Consider the following 12,626-nt stretch of genomic DNA (forward strand, 5'->3'; position numbering starts at 1 on the left):
AATAAATATGAAAGGCATAAGCATGGTAGCAAATGAAAGGGAACAGTTCTGAGATTATGGGACAATTTATTAGACAAGTTGAGGACACAACAGGTTCACCTACCACAAGACTGAATCCAAACATTATACTGTTTTATGTGGATTTTACATTTACTGTACTTTTTGCCGCATTTGTTGATTTACGAAATCTGAAAATATTCAATTTATTCAGTAACATAACAATATTCCTGGAAAATATGGGGTAGGTGCAACATAAGACCAAAAAATGACAAGGGTTTGACAGAGGACTAACTGGTGTCTCCCAAGTGGCAACACACCTCTCCAAAGTGTGCACAGTTCCTAAGTAATTTCAATGTACTTTTATGACTCGAAGAAGAGTGTTAAACTTTAAGGTGCTTTTTTTTGAGCTGACCTAGCTGTGTGGTTTAGGAACTAGAGCAGGCACACTTGTAGTTTTGTTCGGAATTACAACCCTACATCCTCGCCATCGCACCTATTACTTTTTACGCAATCCAAAAACTGACCATTTTAAATCACAAACTGGGTCAGGTGGGCGTAATTTCAAAGCTTGTTCTATTGCCAACATGACTAGCTCAGTTATAAAATACAATCTTAGGGTTAGGCTTTCACAAAGCAATTCAGAGATACTTATTTGTAACTTTGGTGTGCATAGGAGTCATGAGTGCTTTCAGGTGCGTGTTTCCTTCACAATAGACAAACAGGCTCATTCTGTTCAGATCAACCCAGGGTATGATGCCATGTCATCTTGTAACTACATCAGCCATTGTAATGATAAATGTTGACACTGTATATGACATGAGTTTAATGATATGGAAATGTGAAGTGCACATTTGGACAGGTGTTTGGCTTGTTTGTATGACATCAAAGTGGTATTTGTTAAAATAGTCTCATCTTTCAAAATACATTGAGTCCTCTTAATTTACAGCATTTCCCTCATTTCCCGGACATTTTTTTTTTGCAGAAGTTGCCCAATTAGGAGGAGGGATGTGGGCAACTTCTTGTCACGTGCGGTGTTCAAGTTCAGAACGGCTGTCAATCAAAACTCATATAGCACTGTGAAGCGCAGAGCCTGAGCTTTGACGTCATTTATAGCATGTTACTGTACAGTCGCTGCGTTCCAATTTAGGTGCTTATCAGTGCCCAAATCTGCCATTTTCAACCCATATATCGGTACGAGTGTATAGGGCTACATGGCAATATACTCACTGAAGATTCTCATCCGTTTCCCCCGTCCAGCTGATTGACATCACAGGCAAGGACCAGGATGAGTCCATGATCGCGCTGCACGACTGCAACGGAGATGTCAACAGAGCCATCAATGTGTTGCTGGAGGGTAGCCCAGATACTGTGAGTTTGGCCTTTGTCAGGGCTTAGTAGTTGGACCAAAGGGAGGGAGTTAACAAGGTTACCCATCTAGCTCACTACAGGGCGAATCCTAACTTCCACTTAAGTCAATTTTCATTTAGTCTTGCATTCATGTCAGTGGGAGACTATGTAAAAATTTGTCTTAAGTGGAAGTTAGGTTTTGCCTAACATAATCAAACTGAACCCTGTTGGTCACCTCATCGGTCTCCTTAGGACTCTTGGGAGATGGTGGGAAAGAAGAAAGGAGTGTCTGGTCAGAAGGAGCCTGGCCATGCCGAGACCGGAGAGGAAGGAAAGGATAACAGGGAGAGGGGAGCAGAGAGGGACGTGGCACGTCGTAGAGGTGGGGCCCCACGCAGGGGCCGGGGGGCCAGCAGGGGACGAGAGTGTGAGTAGAGATCACATACCTTTGCATTGTCATGGGAAGTGACACTGGCACCCAAGTGTAGACCCTTTGTAGCTCCTGTCGTTGTCATTGAGGGGCAGTGTGTGCCACAAACATTCTCACCTTAGATTTCTGAAGAAAAAACATTCCCTCATTGTAGTGACTTAATAGACATTCTAACTTCAAACCTAATTTCTGACTTCACACGCATCTGTTTTCCCTCACTACCTCATGCGTGTTCCCTCTCCTCTCAGTCCGTGGACAGGAGAATGGTCTGGATGGAGGAAAGGCTGCTGGGATAGCAGGCAGGGGCACAGAGCGAGGCCACAGGGGGAGAGGCAGAGGAAGAGGTAAGTTTCTCCACTACATAGATTGCATTCGGAAAGTATTCAGACCCCTTGACTTTTTCCACAATTTGTTATGTTACAGCCTTATTCTAAAATTGATTAAATCGTTTTTTCCCCTCATCAATCTACACACACTATCCCATAATGACAAGGCAAAAACAGGTTTTTAGAAATGTTTGCAAATGTATAAAAAAATGAAATATTACATTTACAGAAGTATTCGAACCCTTTACTCAGTACTTTGTTGAAGCACCTTTGGTAGCAATTACAGACTTGAGTATTATTGGGTATGACACTACAAGCTTTGCACACCTGTATTTGGGGAGTTTCCCCTATTCTTCTCTGCAGATCCTCTCAAGCTCTGTCAGGTTGGCTTGTCTCTCAGTCCCTGCTGCTGGAAAAACATCCCCACAGCATGATGCTGCCACCACCATGCTTCGCCGTAGGGATGGTGCAAGGTATCTTCCAGACGTGACGCTTGTCATTCAGGCGAAAGAGTTTAACCTTGGTTTCATCAGACCAGAGAATCTTGTTTCTCATGGTCTGAGAGTCCACGTGGGCTGTAATGTGCCTTTTACTGAAGAGTGGCTTCTGTCTGGCCACTCTACCATAAAGGCCTGATTGGTGGAGTGCTGCAGAGATGATTGTCCTTCTTGAGGGTTCTGGCTCTCCCGTCTCCACAGAAGATCTCTGGAGCTCTGTCGGAGTGACCATCGGGTTCTTGGTCACCTACCCGACCAAAGCCCTTCTCCCCAGATAGCTCAGTTTGGCCCAAGCGGCCAGCTCTAGGAGGAGTCGGTGGTTTCAAACTTCTTCCATTTAAGAATGGAGGCCAGTGTGTTCTTGGGGACCTTCAATGCTGCAGACATGTTTTGGTACCCTTCCCTAGATCTGTGCCTCGACAAAATCCTGTCTCGGAGCTCTACTGGCAATTTCTTCAACCTCATGGCTTGGTTTTTGCTCTCACGTGCACTGTCAACTGTGGGACCTTATATAGACAGGTGTGTGCCTTTGCAAATCATGTCCAATCAATTGAATTAGCCAAAGGTGGACTCCAATCAAGTTGTAGAAACATCTCAAGGATGATCAATGGAAACAGGATGTACCTGAGCTCAATTTCGAGTCTCATAGCAAAGGCTCTGAATACTTACGTAAATAAGATATTTCAGTCTTATTTCTAATACATTTGCAAAAATTTCTTAACCTGTTTTTGCTTTCATTGCGTGATATTGTGTGTAGATTGATGAGGATTTTTATTTATTTAATCCATTTTAGATTAAGGCTGTAACGTAACAAAATGTGGAAAAGGGGAATGGGTCTGAATACTTTCCGAATGCACCGTAATATGGCCCATGGGTTTCGGTGTGAAGAGCATGTTGGTTGGACTCCTGAAACGAGCTGTGTTCAAATACTCACACTAACCGTACTATTTGTGATGTAAATTGAGTATATAGTATGCTTATTGGCCATAGTATGGATATAGTTAGTATGCCAAATGTTCCCGGATATCGTACTAAATTTGCCAAAATATGAAGTATACACACAGTGAACACTATCCGTGCTTTTTGGGCGTATAATGTAATTCTTCAGAAAATGGGCATTGCTTCACAACATTTTCAGATTTGAAGAAATTGTTGGAAAATATGCAGCCGACGAGCGGATACAAATTCGTTGCTTTAACTAATTATGACAAATGTTAAGAAAATGTTGAGCAATGTAATAAAGTAATGTCTTTTCAAATAAGTTACGTTACGCGTTATGTTGGCTGACAATTTGTTAGCTACGCTATCCTTGCGAACCGCACAGCATATCATTACAACAGTATGTACCAGGTATGTTAGTTACCTACTGTAACGTTAGTAGGCTGCTAGTACAACAAACTTGCCAGTATATTTACTTTATGCTATCTAACTACCCAATGTTTATTTACTTGATTATTCACGTCATTCATAGCTTAGCTAAATAGTGTAGTCGTACAGGTCGTAAATTCGCTCTGGCTATCTACCCAGATTTCAGAGCACTCTCCTCTGACTACCAGAGGCAGAGCGCAGAATAACTGATGAATTTACAAACGCTCAACACCTGTTGAATGTGGCTGGTGTCATTAAACATCGGCAAAAAAAACGTTATTAAATTGTTGCCAGCAGCACAGTTAGTCACCAACGCTCTGGATAACATGAAAACACGCTCTACACCTGCTCTACACCAAGCTCTACACGTGCTTCTACACCTGCATTGCTTGCTGTTTGGGGTTTTAGGCTGGGTTTCTGTACAGCACTTCGAGATATTAGCTGATGTACGAAGGGCTATATAAAATAAACTTGATTTGACAAGCTAACCAGCTCTGCTAGGACGAGTAAAATGGTCAGCTTGAGGTGTTAGCCAGTTAGCTTGGGTGCTTGATTGCTGTTGTGAGTTCAGAATGCTCAGATCAACCCTATTCCACGGCCAGAGTGTCAAGTGTGCGCTCTGATTTTAAGAACGGACACTATGACAACGCCCTGAATTTACGAATGCTCAGAGCGCACTCTGGCATTCCAGATTTGAATTTACGGACACACCCGAAGTCTAGCTATTAATTTGTTATGCTAACAAGCTAGCAAGAGGTTGCATAGCAACAGCATCAACTTCCGATAGACAGGCAAAGCGCTAGTACTCTCAACTGAAAGGATACCGTTTGTTTACAGTATACTAAAATTAACTAATAGTATGTAGTGTATACTCATTATGTTAATATGTATTCGAACACAGCTAAGGTCTCAACATAAATTAAGGTTAATGCCCCCTCTAGAGTGTCAAAACAAAGATATCATAGCATTCCAGGGCTCCAGACTAACCTTTTACCCTGGTAACTTTTTCATTTGGTGGCACCAGTCCATGATTTTGTAGCACCAAACATTTTTTGTGTTGTCACGCAATATAAATAATTGGTTACCATCTCATAAAGTCACTCCCAGATCTTTATTACGTGTAAATAGACTACTGAGATGGTATTCAAGAAATACGTGTTTTTTTCTAACATGTCCAAGCAGGAACGCATGAGTCAAGATATTTTTATGTTCACCCTAATCTCATGATTGTCATTACATTTTGGGTTGACAATTAGGTTCTTACATTTTAATGTCAAAATAGGGCTCCAAAATGTTCAGAATAAAAAATAATATATATTTATATTTATAGATGAATTAGCATGCATCTTTATGTGCAATAATATGACAGGCTAATTCATTTGGGGCTAATTCACCACCTGAGAAAGTAAACTCAAAACACATTAGCTAGATTGCAAACTCTAAATATAATACCTACTGCTAGTAGCCATGTATTAATCTAACAGTAAATTTGAGGCCTGTTATATTTAGTCAATGAGGCTTATATGCACTCGCGATGGCCTGTGCGCATTTTGCATGCTCCGTAGCTCAATGCCATATCTTATCTCGATTGTAAAACCGTGCCCTATTAGCTCAATATTGACGTATGACAATAATGAACTTTAATGTTTCGCCAAATCATGGTTTTAGCCGCCCAAAGAACAAGCCTTTGGAATGCGGTGACTAGGTAAAATGTGCAGCTTGCACCGATTCCACCAAATAAACATTTTACTCTTACAGCCAAGTCAAAGGGTCACAAAATGCGACTAAATCGTTGCAGAATGCAGGGCTCCATCTGTTGTAGGGCGCGCAATAACATTTGAATGTGCATTCAAGCAGGCAAATGTTCCACAAGGACAATGCATTGTATTTTCTGTAGTGTTATGGTTTTTTCAATAGTGTAACTTGACTGTCCCTCTCTCTAGGGGAAGAGCGTGAGCGAGGCAGGCGAGGGGGCAGGTTTTCAGCACAGGGCATGGGGTAAGTGAACACCTGTGCTGCTCACAGAGAGGGATTTATGTTCCCGTTTACCTGTTGCCATGGTCACCAGAGAGCAGGACCTCAGCCTATTGTTAAGGCTTAATACATCGGCCAAATCAAGTTGAAATGCAAGTTGAAATGCGGGGCTGTACATAAACCCTTATGTAACTCCACTGAGCTCTTTTGTCTCTGAATAACGGATTTGCATTAAAGTAAAATATAGATAGACCCACACCATATCTGTAACTCAATGGGTGGGCATTGAGATTGTTGCACATAGGGTTCTGCTCTGTGTCTGTGGCATATGGTGTGTTCTAGTTCCTTGTCCTTCCCTTTGGGTTAAATGGGGCACAGGTTTGTATGCGTGAGTTGTGTGTTTTGTCTGTCAGTATGCATCGTCTCACCCAACCCTGGTCATTGAGTGCCCTAGATGTCATCGCATAGGAAGTGGCTTTAGGCCTATATACTTTCAATTGCTTTGCATTTAATGAGTAGTATCAAATTCACTCAACATAAGACTTATTAGTGTATCTTGTATGTCACTTTGTATTGAATTATAATTAACACTTAGTTGGTGATATAATTCGTCCTAGGTGTTAGGACAGTCTACTATTTCTAGGGTTGTCAAAGACCAGGCTTTGTGGGGTTTAGTTGGCTTTGTGGGGTTTAGATGGCTTTGTGGGGTTTAGATGGCTTTGTGGGATTTAGATGAGTGGGCGATGATAGGTTGGGCTCTTTCCCAGGGGGTGCAGCAGGTTTAAACGCTTCCTCAAAGTAGGGCTGGGCGATATGGCCTAAAAATCATATCTACATTTTTTTCAAACTTATGGGCAATTTTGTGTCATTGTGGTGTGTGCGTATAGATAGAGTATATGTGTGTGTGTAAACCCCTTCAAATTAGAGGATTTGACCATTTCAGCAACACCCGTTGCTGACAGGTGTGTAAAATCAATCACACAGCCATGCAATCTCCATAGACACACTTTGGCAGTAGAATGGCCTTACTGAAGAGCTCAGTGACTTTCGACGTGGCACCGTCATAGGATGCCACATTTCGAACAGGTCAGTTTGCCAAATTTCTGCCCTGCTAGAGCTGCCCCGGTCAACTAAGTGCTGTTATTGTGAAGTGGAAACATTGAGGAGCAACAACGGCTCAGCCGCAAAGTGGTAGCTCACGGAACGGGACAACTGAGTGCTGAGTAAAGCTCCAACATCTGGTGGACAGCCTTCCCAGAAGAGTGGAGGCTGTTTATAGGAGCAAAGGGGAGGACCAACTCCTAGACAGCTAGCACATAAGTCTGTGGCTAAAATGCTGCTAGCGTACATGGTACTGCAATTCTGCGCTTGACAAACTGAGCATATATTTCATGTTCATTGTTACTCCCATCTAAGTACGGTCTGCTATGTTCTAAAATGTGGGAGTTGAGACATAAAAAGGGTATTGTTACAAAGGTTAAGTTCTCTTAATGTCTCAATGTGTTTCGGTTTCCATATGACCGATTTTGTTGGACCGAACCTCAAATGCAAATAGCGAGTTGAAACCGCTTGTCAGAGAGGAAGAAGTGATCTTTAGTTTCTTTGTTGTTGTGGGTGGCAGGGGGAGGGACTTGGAGTCTGTGTGCAAGTGGGAAGGTGCACAGTGCACACTGCACAGAAGGAGCGAAGGAGATGAGCCCAAAAAGACACGCTCATTTAAACTGTTCGTTTTTTTTAACCTTGATTCTTGCGAAACAGGCATTTGAAACGTTGCGCTGAAACATACATTCAAATGACTTATATATATCGCCCAGCCCTACCTCAGACAAACCTGCATGTTAATTTCATCCCTTTGAAATAATTAACACTGATTTATTTCCGAGGCACCTGGTTTGTGGGACATGAAAGAAAAATTAGCTGATCATAAAATACAAAACAAATTATTATAATTTGCTTCAGCTGCGTCAGTTCTTAACTTGTTTCAACGTAAAAAATGTCTTCATGTTCTATGGTTTAATAGGGAGATGTTAGCGGAGAGGGGGCACTGCCTTTGCTGTGGCAGAACGGCTCCAGTCAGCTGGCTTGTGTATGTGTGCGCAAGTTTGGCTTGGTCCGGATAGCAACTAACCTGGCACGTGAGTGAGCCAGCGCCATAGGCTTGCATAGATGGACAGCCAGGCAGTTTGTTGCGTTGTCCCCAACATGTCTCTCTCTCTCATAGGGTGTGTCGCTTCCGCAGCTGCTCTTGTGTGGCCTTTGGGAGCCTGTGTTTGCAGTTTGCATGAGTGTGTTCTGATGGTTCTAACTGTGCTTCCTATCCTGATCATAATGCAATTATTGTTACTTATGGAACACAGTTTTCAGTTTGAGTGTTTGTTTGGCAGCCATGTTTCCCCTTTTTTAGTCTACCAGCTACACCTATAGAAAGTGACACTGCCCCAACAATGTGTGTTGCAGAAGTGTGAGTGTAGTGACTTATCCATGCATGTGATTTCCTTACATTCCTCTGTAAAATAATGAATACTCTAAAACCACACACTGCATCCCCCACTGTCCCCGTTGTGCTGCTTGTAATCGTTGCTGTTGTTTTTCCTCTAAAGCCAGATTGATAAGGGGCCCAGATATGATTTTTCAGGAGAAGAGAGGTGAGTGCACCGCCACTGGTGTGTCAATCTTGCTATCTGTTGGGGGGGGGGGATATTCTGCCAAATGCCACGAGAGAGAAGGATGGAGACAGACACACAGGAAACAGGGTATCAGGGCAGACTAAACCAAAATGACATGCTCCCTGTAAACACGATATGGAATTCAAGGACAGCTGTCTTTTGAACATCGAGGGTAAACCTGTTCACACAAGCCCCATAAGAAATCTAAGTGTATTGGTTGTGTACACAGTTTAGCAGGTGTTATAGCGCTGTAGTGAAATGCTTATGTTACTAGCTCCTAACAATGCAGTCGAATGTCAAAGAACTAAAATGTAAGGATGTTAAATAAAGAAAGCAAGAAATAAAGAATGGCAAGACGAATCCAGTTAACCCAAATAGCACTGTAGCACTATCAAAATGCAATCTATACATAAGCACACTGGGGGGACTTTACACAAGCTGAACTAAGAATATGTACAGCAGTAGATGTATTAGTGAGCTTTGTCAATAATCCAGTATATACAGTGCATTCGTGTATACAGTGCATTCCGGAATTGCAATATACTTGACTTTTTCCACATTTTGTTACATTACAGCATTATTCTAAAATGAATGAAATACATTGAGGAGGAAAACAATCTACACACAACACCTCATAATGACAGTGAAAACAGGTTTTTAGAAATGTTTGCAAATGTATTAAAAATAAAAACAGATACCGTATTTACTTAAGTATTCAGACCCTTTGCTATGAGACTCGAAATTGAGCTCCGGTTTATCCTGTTTCCATTGATAATCCTTGATGTTTCTACAACTTCATTGGAGTCCACCTGTGGTAAATTCAATTGATTGGACATGATTTGGAAAGGCACACACAGAACAAACACCAAGCCATGATGTCGAAGGAATTGTCCGTAGAGCCCCGAGACACGATAGTGTCGAGGCACAGATACCAAAAAATGTCTGTAGCATTGAAGGTCCCCAAGAACAGTGGCCCCCATTCTTAAATGGAAGCCGTTTGGAACCATCGACTCTTCCTAGAGCTGGCCACCCGGCCAAACTGAGCAATCGGGGTAGAAGGGCCTTGTTCAGGGAGGTGACCAAGAACCCGATGGTCACTCTGACAGAGCTCCATAGTTCCTCTGTGGAGACGGGAAAGCCTTCCAGAAGGACAACCATCTCTGCAGCATTCCACCAATCAGGCCTTTATGATAGAGTGGCCATGACAGCCCGCTTGGAGTTTGCCAGAAGGCACCTAAAGGCTCTCAGACCATGAGAAACTAAATTCTCTGGTCTGATGAAACCAAGATTGAACACTGGCCTGAATGCCAAGGGTCACATCTGGAGGAAACTGCTACCATCCCTACGGTGAAGCATGGTGGTGGCAGCATCACACTATGGGGATGTTTTTCAGTGGCAGGGACTAGGAGACTAGTCAGGTTCGAGGGAACGATGAACTGAGTAAAGTACAGAGATCCTTAATGAAAACTTACTCCAGAGCACACAGGACCTCAGACTGGGGCAAAGCTTAACTTTCCAACAGGACAACGACCCTAAGCACACAGCCAAGACAACACAGGAGTGGCTTCGGGACAAGTCTCTGAATATCCTTGAATGGCCTGGACTTGAACCCGATCGAACATCTCTGGAGAGACCTGACAATAGCTGTGCAGCGGCTCTCCCCATCCCAAACGACAGAGCTTGTGAAGAGCTGAAGAATGGGAGAAACTCCCCAAATACAGGTGTGCCAAGCTTTTAGCGTCATATCCAAGAAGACTCGAGGCTGTAATTGCTGAAAAGTTCCAACAAAGTACCGATTTTATTTTTTATTTTTTTTATTTTTCATTATGGGACATTGTGTGTAGATTAAGGGGAAAAAACAATTTCATCCATTTTAGAATAATGCTGTAATGTAACAAAATGTGGAAAAAGTCAAGAAGTCTGAATACTTTCCTATGTGCTGTAAATAAATATGCAGTGTATAAACAGTGTAACTAAAATGCAATGTACAGTAGGGCAAATATTAGAATAAGCAATGTTGGGGATACTGTATTTAAATACACGGTGTGGAACAGGAGTGACCAATGGTTCACTCAACAGTCCCTCCCTGCCAATATACAGCACCCCTGTTATTGTTGGTTCTTATCGGGAGCTCGTCAAACATGAGTAGTCTGCATTCCAGTCAGATCCTGGAAACTTCTGAATTCAGTCTACTAAACTGCGCTAGGTTGTAGTGCACTGTACAACTTGTAGCGCCGTACCATCTCTGTACCTGAGCCTGAAAGAAGCAAGAGAACAAAGTTAAGGATGTGCTTTTTTCTTTTGCTCTATAATTGTCTCTGAAGCCATGACGTGATATGATGCGTCGAAAGACTTGTGGAAGATGTTATGTTTTTAAGAGTTGAGGAAAAACGAAGCACTGACTGGATTTTTCTCCCATTCCTTGGTTGTCCTCCAGTCTTTGAATCTGTTCACCTGACATTTCTCAGATGAACGTTGTCTAACTGCGACACATCAGATCTCCTCAAAGACTTCCTCTCCTATCGCGCTGCTTGCTTACTTCCTCCTTTAAAGTATATCTCCCCACAGTCAAATGTTCCTATTGGTAGACCCATAGGAAGTGGTTGTGCTCAATACCACGGCTTCTTCTCTCTTGCAGAACGTTCAACCCGGCAGACTACGCTGAGCCGACCCAGACAGAGGAGAGCTACGGCAGGGGAAGCACCTGGAACAACACAGGCAACCTGGAGCCAGAGGAAGGAGCCAGTAAGGAACCCAGCTACTGCTCAGCCCCAGTCCAAATTCACCCCAACCTAGGCCTAGACACTTACTGTAGATCTACAAGATGGTGTTTTAGCAAGAGAGTGTTAGCAAAATGGTGGGAAGTCCATCTAGCTTACCTAGAGCCAGAGGAAGGAGCCAAGCTACTGCTTGATCAAAAACACTCAATAGACACTTCCTGTGGTCTGATGGAGCTTAATCTGCTTGTCTTGGGAATGATCTGAGGTGTACTAGGATGCATGCAAGATCTATTCCGTTTTTTCTAAAGCTAGACAGTGTCAGTTAGCTTCACATTCCAGCTCAGGCTTCATCCGTACTACAACGGTGGATATTGCTTGTCCGCCTGCTTCTAACTACTTGTAACCCCGTGTGCGTGTTGCACGTGGCTAGTTGAACGCCAAAGTCTTAATTGAGACAATGCTGAAACATCAATCCATGGGCGACTCAATGCCACATTTTAATTTGTGCCAAAATCAAAATGAAATAAAAGCTATCTTGCAAACTCATCAAGCTATGGTGTGAAATAGGCTTTTAGAAGTGCCGTCTTTATTGTGTTGTTAATGCCGTCTTTGGTGTGCTTATTAATGCACAAGCACCTTTTTCCGCTACTATCGATTTTAAAGTAATTTCATTAAGTCATAGAAAAGTTTTACTGTGCGCGAAATTTCAAATGTATTTTTTCATTACTAAATGTGTAATGTGATAGGTATTTTGATAGGGGTGTAACGGTTCGGTACGTATTGGGGTCACGTTTCGATACAGCGGGAGAATTAAATGCCATTCACAATGTTCCTTGCATTGTCTGTTGTGACTGGATTATTATGTTTGGCCTCAAGTTTCCACTCTGATGCTGCATGTGTAACCATGTGGGAGTAAATACCAGTTGGATGCATTAATGTGACTTGAACTCGTTGAGAAACCATATGGTGTCAACCATAAACTAAAAGTACAGCAGACTTTTACGTTTTATATATCAGCCACTCAGATTTTTTACCAGCCAGTTGAAGCAGCAGACTAAAACGAATGTTGAAAACAACTGAGTTTATGAACATAACAATGTAAATGGCGAAGAAAAAACGAGGACAGTCTCACTTTGTAGACTTTTGAGTAAATTAGACCAACTTGTATACCTGTGCGCAGCTTCCCCAAAAATGTATTACCACTTCACTCATTGCACAGAGCTCTCCTGCCCGGAAATGTTTCTGCGTGAGGGGCGATATAGGATTTATATTTCTTTGCGCAATTAGCAGCTATGAAA

At 42.5% G+C, this 12,626-nt stretch overlaps 1 protein-coding gene across 9 annotated transcripts in view; it reads left to right on the forward strand.

The window, feature by feature from the left end:
- The window catches only part of LOC120022842 (ubiquitin-associated protein 2-like), an 86,651-nt gene that overhangs the window by 30,621 nt on the left and 43,404 nt on the right, over positions 1–12,626 (forward strand). For 7 of the 9 annotated variants that reach the window (XM_038966872.1, XM_038966873.1, XM_038966876.1 and 4 more), the window contains 6 exons: positions 1,258–1,368; positions 1,600–1,774; positions 2,026–2,121; positions 5,912–5,966; positions 8,543–8,587; positions 11,247–11,353. In XM_038966872.1, coding sequence (XP_038822800.1) covers positions 1,258–1,368; positions 1,600–1,774; positions 2,026–2,121; positions 5,912–5,966; positions 8,543–8,587; positions 11,247–11,353 — 589 coding nt within the window. The remainder of the gene's footprint in view (positions 1–1,257; positions 1,369–1,599; positions 1,775–2,025; positions 2,122–5,911; positions 5,967–8,542; positions 8,588–11,246; positions 11,354–12,626) is intronic. The other 2 variants (XM_038966875.1, XM_038966880.1) reach the window with 1 other exon arrangement.

Source organism: Salvelinus namaycush, chromosome 27, assembly GCF_016432855.1.
Source record: "Salvelinus namaycush isolate Seneca chromosome 27, SaNama_1.0, whole genome shotgun sequence".
Taxonomy (NCBI): Eukaryota; Metazoa; Chordata; class Actinopteri; order Salmoniformes; family Salmonidae; genus Salvelinus; species Salvelinus namaycush.